General features: G+C 38.7%; 1 protein-coding gene and 1 long non-coding RNA gene across 6 annotated transcripts in view; one reads left to right on the top strand and one right to left on the bottom strand.

Annotated features, from left to right (window-relative positions):
- LOC122173717 (uncharacterized) overlaps nucleotides 1-5,427 on the bottom strand; it is a 130,275-nt gene extending 124,848 nt beyond the window's left edge. For both annotated transcript variants that reach the window (XR_006174444.2, XR_006174443.2), the window contains exon 1: nucleotides 5,347-5,427. This is a non-coding gene — a long non-coding RNA (uncharacterized LOC122173717). The remainder of the gene's footprint in view (nucleotides 1-5,346) is intronic.
- Nucleotides 1-27,412, top strand: part of SLC7A11 (solute carrier family 7 member 11) — a 117,248-nt gene that overhangs the window by 63,533 nt on the left and 26,303 nt on the right. For 2 of the 4 annotated variants that reach the window (XR_010601354.1, XR_006174442.2), the window contains exons 10-12: nucleotides 686-835; nucleotides 2,643-2,820; nucleotides 21,655-21,695. Coding sequence is in view for 2 of the 4 variants with exons in the window: in XM_042850336.2 (XP_042706270.1) it covers nucleotides 686-835; nucleotides 2,643-2,820; nucleotides 7,454-7,521 (396 nt within the window). In the remaining 2 variants the exon portion in view is untranslated. Of the gene's footprint in view, nucleotides 1-685; nucleotides 836-2,642; nucleotides 2,821-7,453; nucleotides 9,653-21,654; nucleotides 21,696-27,412 lie in introns of those variants that run through there. The other 2 variants (XM_042850336.2, XM_005284360.5) reach the window with 1 other exon arrangement.

Genomic DNA, 27,412 nt, shown 5'->3' with positions numbered 1-27,412 from the left:
GTCTCCACTAGGATTTTTCACTTTTTTTTTGTTTGGCAGTGAACACATAGCCTATAGCAAGGTTGACCTAGCCCTTCATTCCAAAAAGTACAAATTGGCTGTGCCTTTTGAATTAGACCATAAAAACTGAGAGCTGGTTTTCACTAGACATTTTTACCTTACGTTATTGTGATACTTAACATGCTTGTAAAAGCAAGTGTGGACAATCCCCAGCCATTTGATCCAGGCTATAAATGTTTATTCTTTAACCTAGGCTGATCCCTTTGATTTAAAAAAAAAGTTTGTAGTCCAGAACAAATGTGTGTGGAGTTTCCACACTAGTCTTTACAAATATGTTAGGAACTGCAAGTTTAATTGACTGCCAAAGTGCAAAAGTCTAGTTTATACATAACCTGAGTTCCTGTGTGCTCTATGTAGACATTAAAGATCTCAGGGCACTTCTCATAAGGGTAGGGGTTTGTCCTGGCGTTAACCGAAATTTCCCCTTCCCCTGCTGTGTACATCCTTCTGTGTGACAATTAGTTGCTGTTCTCCACTCCAGAGGTGGTTGCATTTCAGAGGTGCAGTATGTGTGTAATTTGTGATTGGTTATGAGACGAAAGTCATACTATAAATACATGATGATGATATAAATAAAACAAGTTGGTGCATTAAGTCTCTCTTATGCTCTGAATTTCTTTTGCAGCACCCTCTAACAATGATAATGCTCTTCACTGGGGATCTGTACAGCCTCCTGAACTTCCTCAGTTTTGCCAGGTGGCTTTTTATTGGACTGGTAGTTATTGGGCTGATTTATCTCAGATATAAACGTCCCGATATGCCTCGTCCTTTCAAGGTAACTTCAGCAATCTGACTGTTTTTACATAAGTCTCTCTCCCTGTACTTAACCCTCCCCTAGTCCACAGCCTGATAATAAGGGAACAGATGTTCTGGAGTAAAATGTTAACTGCTTGCAGGCAACCGATGTTAACAGAACTGATTCTTTTACTGTAGTTTAAATGTTTAACTTTAGAATTCCCAGCTTGTTTCTCTACAAGATCTCTGATGAAGAGCAAAAATATTTATCTAGCCACGTTTCTCTCCAGAGAAGGAGAAGTCTTTCTTGTTTACTGTTGATGGCGTTTGGGGAGAAGCAGTTGTGTATATATATATTTAGGTTCATGTGTGAAAGTGAAGGTGTTTGATCAATTTTGCTCACACTCACACCATTTGAGGAAGTAAGCTAGTAGGTTCTGACTGGTCTGTAATCTAACAAACTATGTGAAGATGCCTCCTAATTGTACACAACTGTGTATCTTTCAAACTGCCAGTATTTGGGGGGCATTGCAGCTGGCCTCAATCTGGCCTCTACAACATCATCCGCATTTTTGCAACCAGAATTAATGTCAGGAATAAAAACTGGTAGTTAGACATCAAGGGGGTATTTTTTTTATTTTTATTTTCCTAATCTCTCTGCAGAGCCTTATTTGGCATTAATCACCAATTTCAGGTACAAACAGGTCATTAGATATTAAATGACTGATATTTGTGCCCACAATTTCAGGTACAGTTATTTTTGAGCACTAAGTTGCACCCAGAAAAACTGCTCAAAATCTGGCCTAGTAATTATTTTGCCTTGATTCTGCCACCCTTATTTATGTTAAGTAGTACCTTACTATGTGAATATTCCCAGTGAGGTTACTTGTATAGCAAGATAGTACTTAGCATGAGTAAGAGTAGCAAAAATCTATCCATATTTAAATATGGGGAAGAAACTTAACTTAGAAAATAATTTGCTTTGTTGCATTCTTTTAGGCATATAAATGAAGGGCAGCAGCTTAGCACATTTCTCTGTGATTTCTTTTTTACAACACTTTGACAGGGTACAATAGAGAATTGGTAATGTCTAAAGGCAAGAGGATCATTTCTTGAGAATTTTTCATTACACCAGTTATCTAGTTAGCAGCACCATCAGGCACCTCCTTCAAAGAGGTGAAAAGACAGTTTACAGCATCACCCTCAAAAGTTGAGAGAATTAATTGCTATTTTTTCTGTTTTCAGAATGACACTGATAAGATAATCAGTCATGCTGTCAGAAGCACAATACTTCTTCAGTACCTGTCAGTTACCTAATGTTATCAAATATATTTTATCTGTGGTCAAATGACAATTAACTTGTGCTCCTCCAGCCACATTTTGTTTTGTACCTTAGGATGGATATCAGTATGTACTTAATGATTTTAAAAGGCAGCTGGTGACTTGAGCGCTTTGCTTTATTTTAAAATAGAGTGTAATAGGTAATTATCAAAGAGGAAATCTTTACTATAGTTAGTGCTGCTTGTCTAATAGGGGACTAGAGAAAGGACTTCTGTAATCTAGCATATTTACAACCCTTACATTTTAAAGGATGTGAAGTGCTGTGGTGTTTTAGTGTGTAATTAAGAGACTGCTGTAGAACTTACTGCATAACACTGTATTTAATTTATATTCTTTAGTTACTCACATTTCAAAGGCATGTTCCAAAACACCAGTATTTCTGCAGAACCATAGTGTGCTGCTGTGTTTTATCCAATTTACATTTCATGGAACATTAAATACCAGTGTCATTCAATAACCAAGGTCAGTGGAAAGTAATAACTTTTTTTTTTTGGCCTGTGTTTCAGGTGCCGCTATTTATTCCAGCTTTGTTTTCCTTCACCTGCCTCTTCATGGTTGCACTGTCACTTTACTCTGATCCTGTCAATACAGGAATAGGCTTTGCAATAACCCTGACTGGTGTCCCCGCCTACTACCTCTTTATCATATGGGACAAGAAGCCAAGATGGTTCAGAAGGCTCTTAGGTAAGTCCACATTAATGTGGGACTCTTCCCTCTCTCTCTCTCTGAACTTCTCAGTCAATCCCTGTAATGGGGTTTCCATTTTCAAAACACTCTCTCATAGCATGGGGTGGCCCTCATCACCGTGCCCCTGTTCCCCCTTGTTAATACTTCTCAAAAACTCCACAGCCCAGTTTAGCTGCTGCAGTGATTTGGCCCTGCAGCTAAGTAATTAACAATAATGCCGCCCCTTCCAGGCTATACAAATACAAACATAAACACACAGCCAGAGTCGTCTTGCCAATTTCAAACTGTGCCCAGCCCCTTCTTTCTTAGGGTCTGGTCCAATTTTAATAACTCATACAACTTGACACACTTCAGCTTTCAGCTCTTCCCAAGCTCTTTCCCGTGTCTCCCTCTGAGTCCCTCTAATAAGCAGCAACTCCCAAGATTTGCTTCTTTTCTGGAGGCCTCCCTTATCTTTCCATCTCCCCTCTGGCATCTGACTATCCAGGCTTCTCCCTTATCTATTCCAGAGGCCTGATTGAGTCATATGACCTATTTTCCCCTGGGGTGGCAAGTTAAGCATGTCACAGATCGGGCTGAGACCCAACTCCCCTTAAAGGGTCAGACACATGGTGATAATCCCCAAACTGGAAAGTCCTTTTAATTCTTGTCACCACTTTGTTCCAGGGACAACAGAGCCACTTGCTTTTCACTCAAATGCTGTAACCATTGTTCCACCAGTTAAACTAAACTCCAGCTAATTAAATGTCCATGTCTGCAGCAAACTCATTCTTTAAACCAATCAGACAGCAAGCATTTTTTAAACAAGACATTTCAGATTACTGAACCCCTGTGCACCCGCTACACAGGTATCTGATCCCAGTTAAGTTACTGACCTTCTTCCTACAGTCATTTGCCTGTTCTAATAGATTAAATGTTTCCTTGAGAGAACAACAGCTTCTGACAACTAAAACATTGTCCTGAACGTAGGCCTGATTCTGCACTCGCTACTCAAACCAAACACCTATGGGCTGCCGTAGGACTTTGTTTCAAATAAGGCATGTTGGAATCAAATCCTTCATTAAAATGGATCCTAGATGGTGATGTGATTCTTAATGGCTATTAAAAAGCAAAGTTATGAGATAAAATGCTCTATATTTGACATATTGTCATAATGGTTGTTTACATCTTTTCTGTGAATGACTTCCAACATATTTTCCTGAAGTAAATTAGCTGTAATTTTTTTTACATCTGAATTTAATTGATGAAAATTGTTTATATACTATTTATGGAATTTTTTTCAAAAACTTGTGAAACTATTGATGTGTTAGAGAAGAGCTGTCTGAAGTTCTTTTGATTAGAGAGAAAAAACAGTACAGTTAATTAAAAAAAAAAGCTGTCCCACTTCTTTTTATTTTTGTTACTCAGCCCTTTTTTGTGTAGTTATATCATGAGACAGTGCAGACAGAAATATAGGCAAGATCTCCTAAGAGATTTGAGAAATGGTGGGTAATTTGTTAAACAAAACTGGGTGAAAAGTTTGCCTTATGCTGCAGACACTTTGTGAAAGCTAGAGATTTCAATAGAAGTTGGCTTTCCCACTACAGTTTATTAAAATAAAAAAATCAAGGGCTCTCCCCAGCTCCACACCACCGGGCTTTACTGGACCTTTAAAATGAGCTTTTCCTAATAAAGTAGCACAAGAGCCTTGTGTGCATGCAGCATGTACTTCTGCCAATGCCAGGCGAGTTTGTGCCTCCCAGCAGCAATTAACCAGCCCTATTCTGAGTAGGAGATGTCCACATTAGTTTATGATGTCTCTGGCTTGACGTTTTGGAACTAGAACATATTTTCTTAATATACCAACAATATTTGTTTGCATTTTCTGGTAAGAAGCTCTGAGGATTTGCAACATAGTTACTTGAAACTCTGTGGCCACAGGATGCCAGTGTTGAACTACATTACTCAGGTGAAAGGAAAATATTCTCTTTAAGGGAGATTGGATATACATTTAGCCTTTTCTACTAGCTGTGACAGTGTGGCTGATTCTTCTAGCCCTTTGGAGAACACCGGATCCTCATGCAGGAAATCAAGTCAGATGCCTGTGTAACACATACAGACACACAGTGCTGGCTCAGAGGGGAAAGCAGCAGACACCTGTCAATATGGGGGAAACAGCTTGTTCAGTTTCCCTGTGTTATTCCTAGAGTAACAATAGTAGTTAGGGAAAACTGATGCTGACAGTTTTGAGGTGGGGAGGAGGTGATAACCCACTCATTAAATAAACAGCTTTGTTTCAGAGTAGGCAGTGAGAAATATCCCTGGAGTCATTTTTTAAAAATTATATTACTTTGCAGGAGTTGATACTGCTGCACTGTAGAGACCAAAGAGCATTTTTCACATGTACTATTTCAGGATAAGTCTATTTAGGATGCTTCTCTGAGGTCTGAATAATGCATTTAGCTGATCTCCCACAGAGACTGCAACATGAGCATTCATCTTACTTATCAAGTTACCATATTTCATAAAAATAACTTTACTTACTGTGAAGTTAATATGCCCGGCCAATGCAGGTAGCCAGAGAGATGTTCGAGTTCACCCTCTCTCTCACTCACTCCCAAATGGCTTTTAATCTTGCACCAGGCAGTTAATATTTCACTAGTATTAGACACCTGTGAGACATAGTTTTACCCATTGTGCTTGGGCAAATCGTATTTGCACCTGGCTGTTTTCTCACCTTTTACAGAATTAACCTGAAACCAAAGATGCAAGAAAAGGGCACCCTACAAAAGTAGATCAATAATGAAAAGAATGTGACAGAGATCAGAGGTGGACCTGAGCCAAAACACATGAATTTGGGGATGTTTGTTACACAGCCCTAAATCTGGATCCATGTTTACCAGTGCCCTGTCTCTTTATAATGGGCTGAGCATCCCCCAACCTTTGAGGAGTTTAAAATTCAGCAATGGCTCTGAATGTTGAGGGCTGAGCCCATATCAGGGTAGAGATATGCTGTACATATAAAATCCATCCATTTCTTTAACTGGGGTGCCACTTGCCACATCAGAGGGTGCCACTTGCCCATTCAAGGTGTAGCATGTTATGTTCAGTGCCGCTCTCCTTGTTGAGTTAATGAGGCTGGACTCCACAAGAATTCATCTCCGCTTTATGCTAGAGAGCAGCAGCAGGTCCCTTGTCCTGTTGTCTACATGTCCAGTAAATCACTGCTTTTACTGAGAGGTTTCTTTTCCATTCCCAGCCTTTACCCTGTGGTTATAGATAACAACTCTGAGCTCCTATGAAGGAGGTCCAGATGCCAATGAGTCTGACTTTCATTTATGCTGAGTGTCTTTAAACTGCCCTGGAAGCATAAAAAGGGCTTTACAATGGATACAAATATAACTTGTGGTGCGAGAGTGGTATAAAGAGGCTCTTAGTGTAAATGAGAATCAGGCCCAATACACCGCTACCTCGATATAACGCGACCCGATATAACACTAATTCGGATATAACGCGGTAAAGTAGTGCTCCGGGCGGGCGGGGCTGCACACTCCGGTTCAATAAGCAAAGTTCAATATAACGCGGTTTCACCTATAATGCGGTAAGATTTTTTGGCTCCCGAGGACAGCGTTATATCGAGGTAGAGGTGTATCTCTAGCCACTGCTGCTTAAAGCACACAAGTACCATGGGTGTTTCAGTGCTTGCAGTTTCTCACTTCCATAATCCAGACTACAATGCAAAGTATTTCTTCAGAAAAAACTCCTCACCTTAAATATTGTATTTAACCTCCGCCCCCCAAATAGAAGGGCAGAGAAGAAGAGCCATATAGAGAGAGATTCTACATTGTCTTGCACCTTGTGTCATTTACCAGTGCAGGGTGAGTATAAAACACTAACAAGTCAGAATGGTAGTGTTTTACCCCCCATATTGCCCTCACTTTCCACTGGTGTAAATGACTACACAAGGTGCTGGGCAGTGGAGAATTAGGCCCTCGAGTGGCAAGGATGCCTTTTAGTTTAAGATGAACTTTGAAGAAGAAGTGAATCTTTCCTAGGTATTCAATATTTATATGATTGGTGCCCACATATGAATCAACAGTGTAAACAGGCAAACCACTCAAAGGACAAATCCCACTAATCCCTGACTCTTCTCTTTAATAATAGCAAAGGTCACAAAGAAGAATATGAAAGTGTTTCTAACTTGTAACATGTTTAAACCAGTACAGAGGCATTACATGCACATATTTAATACAGTTTATTTTGATCAAGCGGATTCTGACACAGAATATGGGTGCCTCATTCAGCATATTTGGGCCTTTATTGCAACATTAACATTGTTTGTTTGTTTTGAGCTGAACAACTATGTAGAGAATTAACTCTCTAGAGATAATGTCTAAATAGAAGTCTCTTCAACAAATAAGAATCCTTCTATACCTAGTAATTGTCCCTTTTTGGCACAGAGCTGAGCAAAATGTGGTTAGAAAGGGAACACAGTTGTAGGGCTCTTTAAATGAGACATTTTATGATGCTATGACTGTTACATCTAAATACTTATGAACACATATCATTGGTGAGTTGAACAGCTCTTCTAGGAAAATCTTCTTTGATTGCGTCCCACATATCTCCAGTTTCTTTAATTTTCTCTTTGCAGACAGGGTAACTGAAACATTGCAAATCATCCTGGAAGTTGTCCCCACGGATGATGGCTTGAAATCGTGATCACTTACCTCCTAAAGAAGCAGGTGTTGCCTGAGTGTCCCATTTCAGCTTGGGTCATTGGGGTGGGGAGGTTTTTTCCCCTCCCTGGAAGTTCAGAGAATTACAAGAGCAAGTCACAGTTAAAATGAAGCCTGAAAAATAATTGGTTACTAGAGCTGTATTTTTTTTTTTTTTTACATTCTCAAACTTTTGTACAAGGAGTTGGTATGTCGAAAGTACATCTGCTCTGTGCTGTAAAATAACAGAAGCCACAGACCATCTCATCTCTCTGGGACAGTGGGGACAAGTAGAAAAAAATGAAAAATCTCATTTTGTAGCAAATCTTAGGTTCTTCAAATTGGGGATTCTACTGCATTGTCAATTAACATTTGTTCCAGAAATGTTTTTGTAATCAAATATACTGTGAACAGTGTATCCTGCACCCTGCTCATGAAGAACCTAGCCTTCATTGAAGAGAAGGGCAAGGTAAAGCTCCTTAGCTAAAAGTTTGGGTAAACATTGTTCTCTCTCTCCCTCCATTCTTCACCCATATCTCACTTCTTCTTGTCTCAACTGAAGCATCACATCAGTTCCCCACATACAAACAGGGTGACTTCACCCACTTTTGTGGTGGCCTAGTAGGATTGCTAAATTTCCTGCATTTTTTTCAATAGAGTAATTGAAAATAGATTCTGATATTTAATATTGATTTTCTGCTAAAGGGGAGGCAAATTTTAGGTTTGAGGCATAATTTGATGCATTTGAAAAGTTTCGACCAGTCTGAAAGTTATCACTGGTTCTGCCAGTATTCTACGGTATATGTATAAGAAATCTCTCAGTCCAGTAAATGCTTTCAAATCAGTCGAGACATTTAAAATTCAACCACTGAACATATATGGATATTTGTAGTCTAGGAAAATGCAGTCCTCATTTAGGCAAAGCTCCCATTAAAGTCAATAATAGTTGGTTAACAGATGTGATTGGAAGTACCACCAGTTATGAAATCAATGGGAATTTTGTCCAAGGAAGGACAGCTGTTCTGGAATAAGCATAGTAAATGAAAGATGAATTAGAGAAGGTTTGGAATGTTGAACTGGATATGTACACAAACTGTGGGATGTTTTCTTAAACACATACTGAGTTCTTATGCCTTGAAATCTCAGCAAATGATGTTCTCCTACAAAACCTACTTCCTGGTTCCCAGTTTCTAGAAATTAGGGAGGAAATTGGGTTGCAAAAATTGAAGGCAACACTTGGTTCAGAATCAAAACATTGTGGTGTTTTGTTTTTTTCAGTTTGTGATTTGGGTTAAGGTGTGGCTCAGTTGTGACTTAGCTTGCCCTTTCCTGTTAATACTTTGCACAATAGGTGAACACTGAAATATTTTAAATGCTCAAGAAAGTCTATATTTCAAAGACTACTCCAGCCTTAGGATAAGATGTTACTGTTAATATGTTAGAAAAAAACCGTAATTAAATATTTAACGACTACTTTAAAAACTGTTGCCTATTAGAAGATAAATTATTTCTTCAAAACCTTCATGAAACAGACATAAATCTTTTAATTTATAAATATTGAGGGAAACACTAGAACTGTCGAAACTTCTGCAGTTAAAGGGATGCTGTCAATCTGAAGTAATCAATTTCAAAAAAGAAGAGGTTTAAAGTCTGTTCACTGCACATGCTTCTGAGGTCTCCTGCTAATTTTTGTGGTTTTACAATCACATTTTCCTGTTTTTGTGTGCAGTTTTTTTCTCCTGTGTTTGTGTGAAAGACCCACATAAACAGGAAAGATGCAGTAATGACTAGATTGTGTGCAGTTAGTATTACTGTTTCTCTAAGTACAGTCAAATGAACAAAGTAAATAGAAAGGACAATATTTTTCCTCTGATCTCTTTGTTATAATAACCTTAAGTATTGTTTGAAACTACAATTGACAAATATTTTCAGATGAATTTTTAAGTTGACCAGGTCCCTTTAAGTTTACTATAGTATTATTTTCATTTTCTTGTTACAGAGATTGAAATTTAGAAGTGTTAAGAGAGCCTGTTTCAACCGTCACTTTTCAGTAGCATTAGTTTCACACAAGCAGTTACTTTGTCCTAAGAGAAATAATTTAATTTACTGCAATTGTATATTTAAAAGAAGAAAAATAACTTGTGAAATAGCATAAAGATTTTTAAAATGGCACACAGGTGCTTATGATTCTAATTAATGATTCAGTTCCATGAATCTATACAATATTAATGCACAAATATTTTAATCAGACATCCATTGAGTTACAAAAAGTCAGAACTAAAGACATGTATTGGGTCCTGAAGCAATGGGTATAACTGCACAAAGCATAGGAAGTAGACAATATAAAGAAATCCTTGGAATGCTGCTTTTGACCTTTTCTAAGATGTCATCTTCAAGTCCTTCAAGAAAGATCTCCTAAAATAGCATGTTAAACCTATGTTGTCATTTTTCTCATTTCGGGCCCAATCCTGAACCCATTTAAAGCAATGGAACTAGTATTGTGATAAGGATTTGCATCATACTATTACTAGTGTGGATAAGAATCAGAACCTTAAACTTTTATCCTCCTTTTTTTACCCTCAAACCTCTTTACCAACCAGCTACTATCAAAACACCTCTTGCTAGGAAGATGGGATTTTTTTCTTTCTAGTGTTGGTCTTTTCAGGCTCTGTCTGGTATTCCCTATACAGGCAGAACTCCCACTGAAGTCAATGAATGAAAATTTTTTCAGTGTAGAGACTTCAAGGGAGATACTGAGTTGCATCCCATGGAGGCACAGCATATAGCTCGCAGCCTAGAGAAAGGGGGGACCACGGTGATGGTAAACCACCTTTGCACCCGCTCTATTCCTCTGGGGTCGGAAATGGCCCTGGAGGCATGTTTAAGATACAGCAGCCTGCCCACAGCTGCCTATGGGCACCAGGGTCATCCAGAATTTCTGCAGTGCTGCATGCTGCAGGTCCACCCCTGACATGCCCCTCCCATCCCTAGCCTCCTGCCGTCTGTCAGGACCTTGTGAAGGGGCTCTCATATAACAGCCTGAGGCTGTCTTACTAAATTCATGCACTGGGGATATTCTCCCCTGTTCAGATCCAGGGCTTGTAGAGCCCCTTTTATGCTGTTCCTTCACGCAGGATGCAGGAGCTGGACAGGGTGTGAGAATCTCACCCTTCTAGAATAGGCCATCAGGGCCTGAGCACCGTGTGTTATTGTTTACACCGATGCAAAGTCTGTATAAATCACTACCAGATCAGAACAGCAGTGATTTACACTTGCTTTGCACAGTAAATGATTACATGGATACAGGCAATGAAGAATCACCTTATATTTCAAGCTGTGACTAGCAGCTGCAAAATCTTAATCTGCTCTGTGATACTACCTCAGTGCAGGGGTCTGGATTAGATGACCTCTTGAGGTAGCTTTCAGCCCTACATTTTTATGATCACTTAGAGTGCATTAACCAGGAGAGGAAGTATGTGGAGGTTAATGTCAATTATGAATATCTGCATGTTATTTATTGCTGCATTGCCTCCAGATAATGTGGTGCCAAAAGTCCCCAGTCAAGGATCAGGGTCTCATTGTACTAAGCATTGTTCAAACACACAACTATAAGATGGTGCCTACCCCAAACAACTTACAGTCTGAGTATAGCAATGTATGTGACTGGTGCTAAAATTCTAAGATAAGGGCCATATAAATTCCTAAAGAGATTATGTAGCTACTACCACCATCTATGAGTAGTTATAACTTCTAATATAGCATAGAGAGAAGAGGCTCAGGAAAGATCTGCAAAAAGAAGAACAGGAGTACTTGTGGCACCTTAGAGACTAACAAATTTATTAGAGCATAAGCTTTCGTGGACTACAGCCCACTTCTTCGGATGCATAAAGTGGGCTGTAGTCCACGAAAGCTTATGCTCTAATAAATTTGTTAGTCTCTAAGGTGCCACAAGTACTCCTGTTCTTCTTTTTGCGGATACAGACTAACACGGCTGCTACTCTGAAACCTGTCATTAGGAAAGATCTGGTTTTTATTAGCTAGTTTTACAGAAAATAGTGAGTCTGTATTTTAAATGAAAAAACAGATTCTTTCCAAATTTTTAAAATCAGTTTGCGTGTGTATATGGAATCCCTCATTCACATCTAAATATTGTTACTACAGGACTGTGAATGTTATAAATATTGACAAGATGCTAAGATACATTTTATATGTGTAAACATGCAACATTGTAGCATTTTTCTGAAATAAATGTAAAATCCTATTTCTATATATTTTCTAAATACCTAACACTTCTTATGCAACCAAAATATTGACTGCAACATAGCTTACTTATATGTGCAGTTCCAAAAGCATATACAGGTCTGTCGCATCTTAGGCGCATTTAACATGTGCGATTTCAGCTTTACGCAGTTGGCAATAAATAAATAAATAAATAAATAAAATAAAGAGAAAAATAACAATTTAAATACTGTTTCTGTAGTGCGGGCGATTCCGCCCGCTATTACATTCAATGTAATTTTGACTATACGTGATTTTTGCTTTAGGCGCTGGCTGCGGAACGTAACCCCAGCGTAAGAGGAGACAGACCTGTAGTATATACTGTATATGTGTATATATTTCCATAATTCATGTATTCAAATTATATTTAATGAACAAACTTTAAATACTATCAATGATGCTACTAGAAAATGAAGTATCAGAGGGGTAGCCGTGTTAGTCTGGATCTGTAAAAGCAGCAAAGAGTCCTGTGGCACCTTATAGACTAACAGACATATTGGAGCATGAGCTTTTGTGGGTGAATACCCACTTGCATCCAACAAAGTGGATATTCACCCATGAAAGCTCATGCTCCAATACGTCTGTTAGTCTATAAGGTGCCACAGGACTCTTTGCTGCTTTTAGAAAAATGAAAACGTCTATGCTATATTTTTGTAAATACATAGAAATAATTTACTTTATGCACAGAGATTTTCAAATATTTTACTTTGATTTGTGCAGATCAAGTACTATCTTTTACTAATACCTAGTCCCAAAACACATTTACAATTATATGAGATATATATATATGATTTGACAAGGGCCCAGCTGATATTAGCAGGAGTTGTGCCTGAGAAATAACTTCTAAACAAGGCACCAAATAATTATAGACAGTATAATAAAGGATTTGAAAGCATTTCCATTATAAACTCCATTTTGGCCATACACATCATAAGATATATTTAATCTTGAGGGCTATAACTAGTCTATACATATTTTTGTATACAAAATGTGGCATAAGTTTATTTTAACTGGAACCAGTAAAATTTTTTGAATTTTGTAACTTCAATGAAATTTCTTTTATTTTATTTTGTAATGGACACAAACATAAATGAACTTTTCCTGAAAACTTTCTCCTGGTTTTTTTTTTTTTTTTGGTCACCAACTATGGACAAAGTTCACATTTTAAAAATTTTGTTGAAATTTTGCATTTTGAAAAAAATTGGAGTTTTGAATTTAGCAAAGGAAAATATGTTTTTAAAAGTGATTCCCTCCCCCTCCAACTCCACACCTTTTAAAAAAACTTCTGATTTCTTTTAATTTCAGAAAGAGGCAAAGAAATATAGCTCTTTTAGGTGGTTGTATGTGCTTGTTTGTTCTTAATTCCAAATGCAGATCATCCCTAATTTTAACCATGAAGTTTCTAGTATTATTTTTTAAGGGGAAAGATTTTAAGTTATTTATGTTAGTATGATAGGTAGTTAATTTTCATAACATGCAATGAGATGAAAGGGACTTTGCATATTATCTTATGACTTCATAATTTCCAATGCAAACACAGCCATTTTATTGGGATCTAGTCTAGCTTTGGTCAATAAGAATACAAAGAAAACAGGCGTTATGTATTTATGAAGCAGACATTCCAGCTAACAGATGTCATGGTTTGTGAAATGTCCATGTCAAACATTGTATCCAATGATCTTTACTTACTGATTTGAGTATTATATAGGGTTGGAATGGACTTAAGAGGTAGGTATAAGACATTTGATCTTGTTCAGTTCCTGTGCTTAGAAGTGGATAGGAGAGCTAGCTAAGAGCTAGAGCTGGGCACTGGAGGAATCAGCTTCCATTAAAGCATTAATGAAACCGAATAAGAGCAAGTAAAATCAGGCTAATGAATTTAATCTGGTGCTACTAAACGCAGTGGGGTCACTTCTGCAGCTATCGCATAGAATGAGTGTAATTCCAATGTAGACAGGCCAGTTTATGGCTAGTAAGCTTGTAATACACAGCCACGATTCTTCAGTCAGTAAGATGCCAAGAGCAGGCAGTGAAGTATACATGGTGTTCAATGACTAGCAGAGTGTACACATTAGTAACTGGCAAGTGTAAGTGAACTGAGACTGAGGCACAGTCTTTCATGCTGAAGCAATTTTTGTGTCTATAACAGTGTCAGCACCAAACAACATTGGAATAGGCACATACAGGGCCATGGAACATAACCTGCTCACATGCTAGCTCATGGGCTGCAGCAGGCATTTAAATATAACCCCAATGTGCAGGCTGCCAGGAGCAGTATATCCTGTGAGCTACAGGTAGATTATCCAATAGCCACACAGTCCTGGTGTGCCATCCCAATTGCCATAAGGCAGGCTTGGCTCCCAAGGAAGAAACAGAGACAGGAAGTGGTGCTAAGCGACAAGCAGAAGTAACTCTAGCACTGACGTGGACAAATAGTGGTCTAGGATAATGGAAAAGACATATTAGCAAACCCCACAGCATTCTCCAATATCGACTAGTGCTGAGGGGACTGTCAGGCCTATTTTAGACAGTCTCAGAAGAAGCTTATCTTTCCCCCAGGGGAGATGGACACAGCATAGGTGTAATCCCATATGGTATATCAATTATTGATTTTGTTTATTCATAGATTCATAGATTCTAGGACTGGAAGGGACCTCGAGAGGTTATCGAGTCCAGTCCCCTGCCCCCAAATACCGTCTAGACCATCCCTGATAGACATTTTTTATTTTATATAATACCTTCCATTGCCACTTGGACTGATCACTCTTAGGCCAGAGCACTCCCTTATATGCTGTTAGCATCTTACTGAACTTAGACTCCACTGCAGAATTGCCAGTAGGCATGTGGTTGGTGCAGATGACCTTTGCACCATCTTTGGTGTGTATTATATGGAAATGTACTATATGGAATATGGGTTGTCACCTATGCGTGTGCCCATCGTTTGCCGTATGTAAACTGTGCTTGTTTTCACAGACTATGGAAGAACTGAGCCCAGTAATTTGTGGTCTGGCTTTCTGTTCAAGCATTTCTGGTGGCTAAAGCAGGGTTGATATGTTAGGACTGTTGGGTTCACTGTAAGATGATGGCAAGATTTGGTATAGAGATGCCTAGATATGAAGGCTGCTCCACACAGCATGAACGGTCACTTCTGCTTTATATGTTTATTGGAAGACTTCCCTGTGTTGTCTCACTCAGCTTTTTGTAGTGATGGTGTCTTGGTAATGGTTGGCCTTTACCTTGTTACTGATGTTTAGATAAGACTTAATGAACTGACATTTGCATTTCTGACTTTCGTTCAGGACTCTGATTTTTTTTCTTTCAAATGTTGGGATATCTTTTGGCACAGGATATCTTAGCTGTCATGTCTGGCATGACTAGGGTGACCAGATGTCCCGATTTTATAGGGACAATCATGATTTTTGGTTCTTTTTTTTATATAGGCGCCTATTATCCCCCACCCCCTGTCCTGATTTTTCATGTTTGCTGTCTGGTCACCCTAGGCATGACAATTATGTCATGAAGCTGAACAACATTAATGATAATGTCATTTGACTTTATGCTTTGTGGTTGGGAGTTAGGGTTCCTCTATAGACATTGGATCATACTTGATTTTTCTGTTCACCTATTTTTTGTTAAAGTGCAATATATTAGCATGCTGACTTTGATTATAAATTTTTGCATTGTCTAATGGACAGTCTTGTTACCAAACTTTGCTAGTCCAGGACTGGATTTTGCTTGTATGTTTCTTTTTTGGCAAGGAACTCCAGGAAAGTATAACTGCAGTTGACTTGCCACTTCCTGTTTACATTTTTTGGTCTTGTTTTTTATTTAAAGGAAATTTAACTTAAAATATTTTAAGTTATTTTTTCCTTCAAGCACAATGGGGTGGGGGTTTTTTTTGGTTCTTTTAAATGTCCCAAACAGCTAAATATAGTTCTCAATAAAGGCTTGTATTGCAAAAGAGCAGGGAGTTTCAATTAGCTTTAAAAACTTTATGACAAGAATGTTGACAATATTATGTTCAAAAACTGGCCTTTAATATTTTCAGTCTGAGGATCTAAAGTTGCTACAAAAACATCAGTAGTTAGGGCCAGTGCTCTGTCCCTATAACACATTCTTCTTGTGCATTCTCTCTCTCACATGGAGAGCTACAAAATTTTCCAGTGGGCAGGTGTTTCTTCATCGCTTTTCCCACTCCCAAGAATTCAGCTAGATCTTTGAAGTAGGAAAAAAAAACCCTTCCCACCCCCCAACCGCATTGCTTAATGTAGCCAGGATCTCACTACAGTGGTGTTGGAACAATTTTTAGAGTGGGGGTGCTGAAAGCCATTGAACAAAACTATAAACCCTTTATATGATGGAAACTACTTCAAGGCAGGGGGAGCTACCGCACCCCTAGTTCCAGAACCCTGTTTCACCGTTTAGAATGAACACATCTGGAGGTGTATGTAGAGTAAATGAGCCTGAAGTAACAATACCCATAACACATTTCTGAGCCCACAGTGAACTCTATTAAAATGGATTAGATTCCTGAGTTCTAAGATGCAGTTGGTTTTTAAAGCTAACAGTTATAATTGCATTTTAAAAGTGCTATAAAGATTTGTGTGATGAACTTTTTTCCATCAAATTATTGATTTGAGTATTACGACCTCAGGGATGGGAAGTATGGGTTTAAATGTTCTGGGACAATTTTTATTTTTTTCTGATGCCATTGGCTTTGCCTCAGGGAAAGCCATTTGAGGCAGTTTTAGCTGCCAGTAACTATCTGCGACTCAGTCATTACTGTGTAATTGGATCTAAAGTACATTGTATAATTTACTAGTAGCAAGCTTTGCTTGCCTAATTGTGGTATCCAGCTGACTTCTAGGGATACTAATCAATGCATATGAATAGCACAGTAGACTGAGAACTATATGGATGAGTGAATAAGTCTTGAAGTGAACTTGCTCTTTCTCAATCTCTGCACATTTAATGGTTATAAAAGTATCAAAAAAGATCTTGGATTTAAGGTGAGCATAGTGCTTACAAAAGGTGCCAGATTGACACAGACAAACTGAGGTTCTTTAGACTGTGGATTTTTGTATGTTTCTCTTATTTTATACCTGATACAGCTGTTGTAAGAAAAATATGTACAGTTTTTATGGGTGTGATATTCATTGAATATGAAGCAAACATTTTAATCAGAATTTTCCCACTCCTGTAAATATGGAAACATTTTATTAGGGGCAAACACTGCAATCTTTAGAGCAAAGCCAGGTAGAAGCAATGAATTTTGTTGAATGTCATGGGCATTATTTACTCATTTACAGGCTTGCTGTTAGAATCTCAGCAGCTGTTTTATTGGAAAACTGCTATGTGCTTCTTTCAAATTGAGCCTTTGCATCAGGCTACATTGTTTACATCCTGTGCTGTTCTGTTTCTTTCTCCTACATTCTCAAGTTGCACCCTGACTTCACTTGAAGATTATGAGTATCTATCCAGGGAAAACATCTCCTTTTGGTGGCTCTACTGCAAGTGAACATTTTATGAGATCTGCATTTAGTTTAAACCTGTGCACCTACCTCCTATATTGTTTAAACATTTTCCAGCAGATAACATATACCAGCTGAAATAGTGTTTTTTTCCAAACTAAAATATTCCTGACTTTCACATAACTACATGATTTCAAGAACTTCCATAGCAACTTTTCCCCAGATATTGCAAACAGAGGCTATTAAGACTTCCACTACCAAGCCTCTGAAGAGTATCTTGCATGTGTTGCTACATTTCTAATTCATTGCCAATGCTAACCCATTTCATTTATGAAAGATACAAGAACAAGTATAGACCCCAGCCTCGTTTTTGCCACTTACACACACTAATTTCTAAAAGTGCATTAGGAAATTAGTAAATACTAAAACTGTAGTTATGGTCACATTTTTAAAATGAGCTTCTTCATCTAGGCATGGATAGTATTATATTTGCACATACAAAATGGGCAGTTGTGTGCATAACATCCAATTTGCGGGCTCAGCCTTGCATTTAGACCTAGCTAACTATTTGCATGTGGAAATGTAGGGTTTGGTGCATTGACTCCGGCATGTTTTCAAATATCATGGACTGCACTGGAGACATTTTCCCTTCATTTTTAAGGGGAAAGGTTTAGAATTTTTTGAAACTGGGGGCATTGCATTCAGTATTTTTGAATCTTTCAGGTGTTCTGACTATAGGCTGCTTGGGGCAGGGAAAGACGTTTCTAGGGAGGTCTCGCTATATTTTTAGGTGACATACTGCATAGTGAAACTCCATATTCATAAATTACCTTGCTGCTGTTCATATTTCATAGCTCTGTTAGCTAATTTATGTGCCAGATATATAAAAATAAATCATTAAATGCCATGAGATATGATGTTTGTTCTACATGCAACAGCACACCAATGAACAAAACGGCAGCAGTTTTTACTGATGCTAATGTCTAGCTACCTGGGATTTTATAATAAATATGAATCAGAAAAAGGCAGGATAAATCAGTTCCTGTACTGTCAGCTTGGCAGAGATGATTTATCTTACCTTTCTGACAAGGCTGGATTTGACTGCAAACCTCATACAGCTTGGCTTCTGCTTCAGATCACGCAAAGGCATTCCAGATGATGAAAAGCAGGGTGCTTAGAAAATAGCATGTAGTGTTGCCATATTTATATGGAAATATGTGAACTCTGAAGTGCTTTAGATTGTATCTCATGATAATTATTACATCTTACAATGAATCTACCTGAACCCATTTAAATTCCTTAACCCATATTTTAAACAAAAACAGTGTTCAAGTTTTTCCCCAAAATCTAAAATAATGTTTAGAGCAATCCAGTAGATGGGAAATATAAAGCTTTATCTAAAGTGGACATGTGGGTGATAAAATGCCCATTGCCCATGTTCACCTATGTCACTACTTTTAGAAATGGAATGGCATTACCCACTGGGTACATAGTGAGGTGGAAGCACAGCACTCCTTCTACCTGTTATTTAGAGATACTTTTCTAGGTGGGTAAATATCTTAGACAACGCTGTTCCAATAATTAGGTTTTGCTGTGTTGCTGGTGGGCTCCTGACAATGATGCCTGCAGCAAACTTCAATACTTGAAATAGGTTCTGCAGCTAAGCAACTGCCCTGAACAGAGGGTGGAATAGGAACCATGGTGTCAGGCTTCGTGCCTGTGTTTGTGTATGGGTGGCTGTGTAACTATAATACTGTGGCTCATTTGGAAGATGTGCTCATATTGGAAACTGTTATGTACGTGCCAACGTATAGATGACAGATTGGTGCAATATGATCTCTCACACGTTTTGTTATGTAATGTAATTTGAAATGTATTTATACTTGATCTGTAATGCTTTTAGTTGGCTCCTCTTATACTGTATATGTGGTTTTGAATATTTGTTTAAAGCTAGTTATGTAGAAATCCATTTCTGTGTTGGAAGTTTAATAAAAAAACAATAAAGAATACTTTAATGTGCTGGTTTCATTATTTTAATAATATTTCTAAGGCAAAGCTTGAATGGGGGCATTGTTGATGAACTATCCAAGTTTCCATCCCTGATATGCAGGAAGAGACAAGCAGAAATCATATACCCACCAGCCACTTAAAAAAAAAATGGGGAAAATGCATTAGGCCAGAATCACTGGAAAGCTCTGTGCCCCACTCCAGCAACACAAAGCAGACATAAACCCAGTTGGCAGTGGCATAATGCAACTGGTGTGTACTAGAAAAATCCTGCCCCAATAGATTTATTGCCAATAATTTATAATCGAGACAAACACTTAAGTGCTTTTAACAACGACATTATAGAATAATGCACAATAAAGCACTGATAGCTGCCTTCAATCTTTCTCTCAATACCTTTTTAAATATCCCCTATTCCCCAAAGTAAATGAGGCAAAATAAGATGGGCCCCAATTTTCTCATACATGACTAGAAGGATCATAAAAATAAATGCCTTTCCTTTTTCTGTATAGTGTTAATAATGAGATGCCCCTAGAAAAGGGTACTTCTTGGCCATCAGTGGCTTGTGATAATTTCATCCCTTAGAAGAGGAATTCAAGGTTCACAATATTGCACTGCAGAATCAATTGATTTGCTCACATCTTCCATCCAGCTGTGTGGTTTGACTTTGTAATCCAATTGGCTGTTTATTGGATCATTTTCACTGAAATATCAGTGTTAAGCCAGTTTTGCCACACTGAATATGCCATTGTTTTTGCAGAAAAAAAAATAGCTGTGGCCAGAAATAAGGATGCTTGTTATAATCTTAAATTATCAAGCAATAATGGCCCAACAACCTTTTGTATCGATAATTTTAATAAAAGGGAAATACTAATAAAGAGCCAAAACAGTGGTGAGTACATGTTCAAAGGCCGGCAGGTAAACCTGCATTTTACCTCTTCAGTAATATTTAATAAAAATGATTAAAATAAACAACTTTATGCTTAGTTCCACTAAATGATTTTGTTTAATTTTAAGTGAAACGTCCAGCAATGACATTACTGCATAGGAAGGTTCACACTGGCTGTGAATAATTTTGGGAGATACTACAAACACCAGTTGGTGATGGGGTATTGTTTGCACCTGTTCATCTCTACCAATAATGTAAATTCACCAGAAGCTGGTACAGTTCTAAATATACTAAATCATGCACAAAATGTAGGCCTGGGATTCTGAACTTGGTGCAACCTGACTCAAGATGGCAGAGCAAATTAAAAAGGAGTAAAGGTCCAAAACGCATGGGTTTTTGTGTGAATAGTTAGGGCCAAATTTTCAAGCCACATAAATGTGCGCATGAATTTTACTCATACAAATGGAGCACGCACAAAAAGTAAATGTGCATATCAGGTAATTGTGAGCCTAACTACTGGATGCAGAAATCCAAACTCTATTTCATATATATAGCTGTGGATGCATGTACACAAATTCTGAGGCCCATTTGAAAATTTGGCCCTTAGGGCCCTACCAAATTCACGGTCCATTTTGGTCAATTTCACAGTCATAGGATTTTAAAATTGTAAATTTCATGATTTCTGCTATTTAAATCTGAAATGAGTTGGAGGGGCGCTGTTGCAAGGTTATTGGAGAGGGGGGTTGCTGTATTGCCACCCTAACTTCACCAGCACCGAAGTAAGGGTGGCAATACCATACCATGCCCTCCTTCATTCTGCATTGCTGCTGGAGGCAGTGCTGCCTTCAGAGCTGGGCAGTTGGAGAGCAGTGGCTGCTGGTCAGGAGCCCAGTTCTGAAGGCACAGCCGCCGCTAGCAGCAGCGCAGAAGTAAGGATGGCATGGTATGGTATTGCCATCCTTACTTCAGCGCTGTTGCCTGCAGAACTGGGCCCTCAGTTAGCAGCTGCCACTCTCTGGCCACCCAGGTCTGAAGTCAGCCATGGAGAAGTAAGGGTAGCATGGTAAGGTATTGCTGCTCTTACTTCTGCGCTGCTTTTGTGCTCTTACTTCTAAGCCAGCTCTGAAGGCAGCGCAGAAGTAAGGGTGGCAATACTGCAGCCTGCCCCCAATAACCTTGTGACACCCCCCTCAACTCCCTTTTGGGTCAGGACCCCCAATTTGAGAAACGCTGGTGTCCCCTGTTAAATCTGTTTAGTATAGGATAAAAAGGATACAAAAGACCAGATTTCACTGTCGTGATGTGATTTTCATGGCCGTGAATTTGGTAGGTCCCTAGTAATATACCTATTTATCTACATTTTTTCCAGTGTAGTACAGTGCAATAAGTTTTGTATGCTGTATGTGTACAATATTTATCATATTTTTCAACATTAGCAAATACTGTGTGACAACCATCTGCTAACACCTCATTTCTTTATTTCATTTCACAGTTGAAATTAAAATGGATGAAATCAAGGACTGAACTGTTCAGGTAATGTAATAAGGGAGCTTTTTGACTCTAGATCATTGATTTGAATCCAGACTATGTTGGCAGCAACTGAAAGTCATTATACTACCTTCACAATTGGCACTAAGTGGCATCCATATGGTAGTTGCAGCAGAGACTGGCTGGCTATAGATGACCCGATCCAGCATATGCTTAGCTTTAAGCCTGTGAGTAATCCTATTGAAGTCAGTGGGAATTCTCACGTGCTTAATTTAAGATGTGTAAATGTTTTGCTAGATCAGAGCCAGAATCCTTACCAAATTACAACTAAAGCTAATCTTTCCAGAAAAGTATTGTGGCACATTGGCGGGGCAGCACTGCACAGTTTACCCTGCCACAGCTTGTGCTAACTGTGTTCTGGGCCTAAATCAGGCCGTCTGTCTCTAAGGTGATCAGTCTGGGCTCTTTCATGACTACTTATTTCATTTACAAATAATCAGAAGCAATAAAACAATTTCTGTAGGGTAAGTGGCAGTGTTAGGAGGGCAACTGCAATATGGGTTTTGTATTAAATTCCTTTTCTTCCAAATCACATGCATGTTTCCAAAGTTCTGCTGTAAACATTTAAAAATAAAACACAATCCTCCAGGCTGCTATAAAACCTTGTTCTCCAGCAAAATTGGATGTGTGTGTGGAGGGACGGGGAGAGTTACAGTTGGAGGAAACGTACAAGTATCAGCATTCTGTACACTAATTGTGAACTGTAGGCTACTGTCTACAGGGAAATAGTGAATGAAATGCAGCTAGAGAACTATGCTGCCATAACTTGGGGTGAAGGCTCTGATATTAACGTCTTCACTGCTGGGAGGCTGCTTGAGTGTCTGTGCTGGGGCAGCAGCAGTCTGTTGCCACAGCAGTGAAATCAGAGTGGATGGTTCAATCCTGACAAACTGAGCGAAACTAGAGGTGTGATTTGTAAAGTAACAGCAATCCTGCACCCACTGAAGTCAATCAACTGACTTCAGAAAGTATAGGATCAGACCTTTACTTTATCATTAGGTGGTGGCAATTTCTAAAGTGCACAGTCTTGGCTTAATTCAACTCTCAGTGGGAGCATTACTGTTGGATTCAAACAAAAGTCAAGGTAGGCCAATGTCGAACACTTTTGAAAATCCCACTCTTGATGCACATGCATCCAGCGCACTCAAGTTTGGATTCTTTCGGATTCTGTTGGGGGCCCTGAGTGTCCTTTATGCTTCCAGCTGAGGACACAAAGTCAGGGTGACCACAACTGCCTCTCACGGTCTGTCTACACTGCAGGAGAAGGTGTAATTGTAGCAAAGGTAGGCACACTCCGCCTGTAATCTATCTAACACAGATGACAATAATAATGAAGTAGGGAAGGTATCACTAGTTTGTTTTCTGGGGTCTAGATATTCAGGCCAGTACACCCTAGAGAAGCAGTTGAGGGCTTATCCCTATTACCCTAGACACAGGAGCTTGAAAAGGGATAGTACTCCCTGGTATCCACCCCCTCTTCTCCTCAACCTTACAAAAGGATATTGCAGCTAGCCCAATTGGCTCCACTACCAGCTGACCAGACCAGTCGTGGTTCTGATGAGGAATCACAGGCAGAGGAAGACCGAATCCCAGCACCCATCTTATCTCTTGATGAGACTATGAGACCTGCAGCATCACCTCAACCCCTGATGAAAACAAAATGTCCCAGCACTGCTATGAAGAATGGCTGACACTGGAGATCCAAATGGAGGTGGTCCAGGAATAAAATCACACAAGCGCCTGAATATCTTTCACACATCCGTTCCTAAACATCTTGCAATGCCCATCAACAAGGGGTATGAAGATCTAGGTAAGTTGCTTTGGCAGACACCTGCTTCTTTGGCATCAACATAAAAAAAAAGCGGACTGTTACTACCAAATGATACCCCAGAGCTTCAAGCAATTTTACATTCACCCCATGTCTGGATCAATGGTTGTCTCAGTGGCTAAAACTAAAGCTAGACAAAGCCAGCAGAAAGCAACACCTTGAGACAAGGAGCCCCAGAAACCAGATTTATTTGGAAGGAAAAAATGATTCTACATCAAGTCCTCAAATAAGAATCACCAATTACCAGGCCCTGTTGGCAAAATTATGATTATCTGAATTGGGACTCCATATCCAAGTTTGCAGACAAGCCTCTTCAAGATTTAGAGAAGAGTCTAAATCCTTGATTGCTGAAGGTTAAATTGTGGTCCACACATCTCTCCAGGTAGTCCTTGATGCTGCTGACACAGCTTCTAAATTCATGGCTACCTCAGTTGCCATGAGGAGGTAATCTTGGTTCCAGTCATCAAGGATCTCTAACAAAGTACAAATTACAGCTGATGATCTTCCATTTGAAGGATACGAAGCTTTCAGTGTGAATGCAGATGAAACTACACTCTTTGAAGGATCCTTGGGCAACACTATCTAGTACTAGTGTGTATGGTACTAATTCATTCCTTGCCATGGTTCATCATAACTATGGAAGCAAATTACTCAGAATAAATTATTTCATACGATTATCTCTTTTTTCTGCTAATAATATATCTGTGAACAGATTTTTGCTGCCTGGAATTTAGCTGTTATTTAAATTTATTTAATATCTTTTTGAATTTTTAAATTTGATAAACATTCTACATATGAACAGTGGTGCTTGTGATTGGTCAAATAAATCACATGATATAGTTTCTATTCCATGAATTGATTAGTATAATTCACTTTTTGTAAACATATGAGCAATTGGTTTGCTCAAATGGTCATAGAAAGTGAATTCACAAAGTTTTTGCATTAGTCATCCAGCTCTTGTCATGACATCTCAGTTTTAAATTTTTACTATAAAGTAACAAAGATAAATTTTCAAAAATGGCCACTGAATTTGGTTGCTTCTGTTTTTGGGTGTTCAGCTTGAGATATTTTGGCCCTGATTATCAGAGGAGCTACATACCAGCAGGCCTGTTGACTTTAAGTGGAGCATTAGATTCTCATTTTTCAAAATGAAGTTTAAGGTCTCAAAGTGCACACCCAAAAGCTGAGTCTGCTAACAGCACTTTTGAAAGTTTTGACTATACATTCTGTCGTTCTAAGTTTAATCTGTGGGAAGTATTTCTGTTTGAAACTGAAAAAAATGAGACTAGTCTTTTACTAAGTAGTGTACTGGGTACAATTTATGCCTTGGTAATGTTCAGTAGACCAAAGGTTCATAGAATATCAGGGTTGGAAGGGACCTCAGGAGGTCATCCAGTCCAACCTCCTGCTTAAGGCAGGACTAATCCCCAGACAGATTTTTGTCTCAGATCCCTAAATGGCTCCCTCAAAGATTAAAGTCACAATGCTGGGTTTAGCAGGCCAGTGCTCAAACCACTGAGCTATCCCTCCCCCCACTGAGCTATCTCAGTTGTCTGAGGTATAGGCATGATTATGGATTTTACATTAACTAGAAACTCCTTTCTCTTCATTCATAAAACTTAGGTCTGATCACTACCATAATACTCCTGCTTTTTTAATGTTTGTTTCTGTTGTTTCAGGAATTGATTACTGTAACTCTGTTTTAGCTGGTTTTGCCATATATTATAATGTGCCACATCTAATGGGTTTTCCAAGCAACAATTCCCATTCAGCTGATATGGTCCAGGAAATTTTATATCTCTTCAATTTTGTCTGGCCTTTATTATCTCCATGTTATCAATTGGTAATGTTTAGAATCCTGTCTGTGGTTTCCAGTTGTCTTTCTGTCAGAGATTCTCAGTAACATTCCAATTTGCTTAGTAAGTATCCTCCTTTCCTATTGTCTACAGGTTTTTCTTAGGTATTGCTGTATAGTGGAAGAACACCTTCTTTGGAAAAAAATTCATTGAGAAGGCCAACTTCTGTGTCTTCTAGCTTGATTTTAAACCCCATACAAATTTTCCTTCACAAACTATTATTCTTAAAATAATGTTTTATATTAACAATTTGAAAGGGCTTGATATTATGCTTTGTTAAAATCAGAACTTTTAATATTGTTGAATGTATTGTATGTTAATTTTTAGGCGTGCTAGTGATAATGTAGGATTCAGGCCTGTACTTCCGCCTGAGATAGAATTTTAGGTTTTGTTTGCCCGTTTGATTCTTGATACACTTATATTCTTACTAATATGTGTGAACAAAGGGATCCTAACTAATATGTGTAAACAAAGGACAAAGACACTGTGTATGTTGCTTCTGCCTAGCCAGATGTGTTTGTTAGTATAATGGGAACAGATAAGAACAGTTAAAGTATTACTGGGCATGGTGGAACTATACTTACAAGCACACACTTTAAGACTGCCTCAACTCCTATCTCATGGCAAGGTCAAGCAACCAGTTGGGAGGGGCAAGGAGGATTGGGGGGGGGAGATATAAAACACTAAAAGGCCAAAGAAATGCCTGTCCTTGACCGTAGCACAACCACATTCCTTACCCCTCCCATGGGATACAAAAGAAGTGGGACAAAGACCCCAGACTCACAACCCCCAAAACAGAACATGACCATAAATTGTAAGGGGTGGGACCGAGGGCATGCATTTCAGGTATAATTATGCCTTCTAAGGAGTGGGGGAGAATGGGACACTGGGAAACAAGGCTCTGCAGCGTCAGAGTCATGGACGTGCTTCCTGGAAACTAACAATAAACATTGCATTGCCAGCACCTCGGACTTCTGGTCTTCTGTTTTCTGTTTGCGTGACAAGACCCAGGGAAGAGGGTGAAGGGAAAGCCCTCTAACATTAATATTAAAAGTTTCCCACCCTGTTATTTTTATATACATAGATCTCTTTGGATCTGAATGTCTCTATACAATCTAATCCTTTGGCTTCTATGGCAAAAAGCATAGCAATTCACTGCAGAATGTACTGGTGTCAAAATTATTTGTAGATTCTAATAGGCATTGTGCAATAACAGCTTATAACAGAAAGCCTGTCCGGGTTCAGGAAATCTAGAGAAGTTATATGCAATGAATTAGAATTTGTCAGTATAAAGAAAAATCCCATAATATTGATGTTTAAATAGTTAACTTTTTTTTTCATTTCTAGGTATAAACCATTTAATGGTGTATGGTATCATGTTTTCTTATGACTGAAAGATTCTAATAGTTCACTTTAGCATTTTCTCTCGATGTTGTATGACTGCCAGTTGGAACAGAGAAGAGGTGAAGCTCTACCAGGTCTGTTAACATGCTTAGGTCCCCCCCTCCCCAGTATATGTTTAAAAAAGAAAGCAAAGAAAATAAGGTATTTTTCCTTTTCTTTGGATGCCACCGTAGATCTCTGAAAACCGAGAAGTAACACACCAGCTATGTGCATCAGCTTTAAGGAAGTTGTTGTGACTTGAGGAAATGTGGGACATGTCATAGACAAGCCAAAGTACAATGTACACTACCTTGGAAACACATTGTAAACTACTACAAAAATAGATAGCATGTTAATGATCTGGCATTAACTGGCTATTTACTAAGATTTGCATCTCAGTAGGGCAAAATATAACTCTTTTGATGGATGTCTAAACATAAAGGAGACATCTGGGTGGGTGGTTCCTGATTTCATTTGAAGTGGAAGCTGTTTGCTCAAAGCTTGCTATATTTTTATATGCTTTGTATCATGACTACAGAATCTGCCATAGGTGTATCAGTGCTCTCTGTTTCCTTAAAATAGTGTCTAGTTTTAAACATTTTTCATTGGGTATATTTAACCAAAGAAAGCCCAAT

This window comes from Chrysemys picta, chromosome 5 (assembly GCF_011386835.1).
Source record: "Chrysemys picta bellii isolate R12L10 chromosome 5, ASM1138683v2, whole genome shotgun sequence".
NCBI lineage: Eukaryota > Metazoa > Chordata > Testudines > Emydidae > Chrysemys > Chrysemys picta.
The sequence above is the reverse complement of the archived record's forward strand: the minus strand, read 5'-3'. Positions and strand labels throughout refer to the sequence as shown.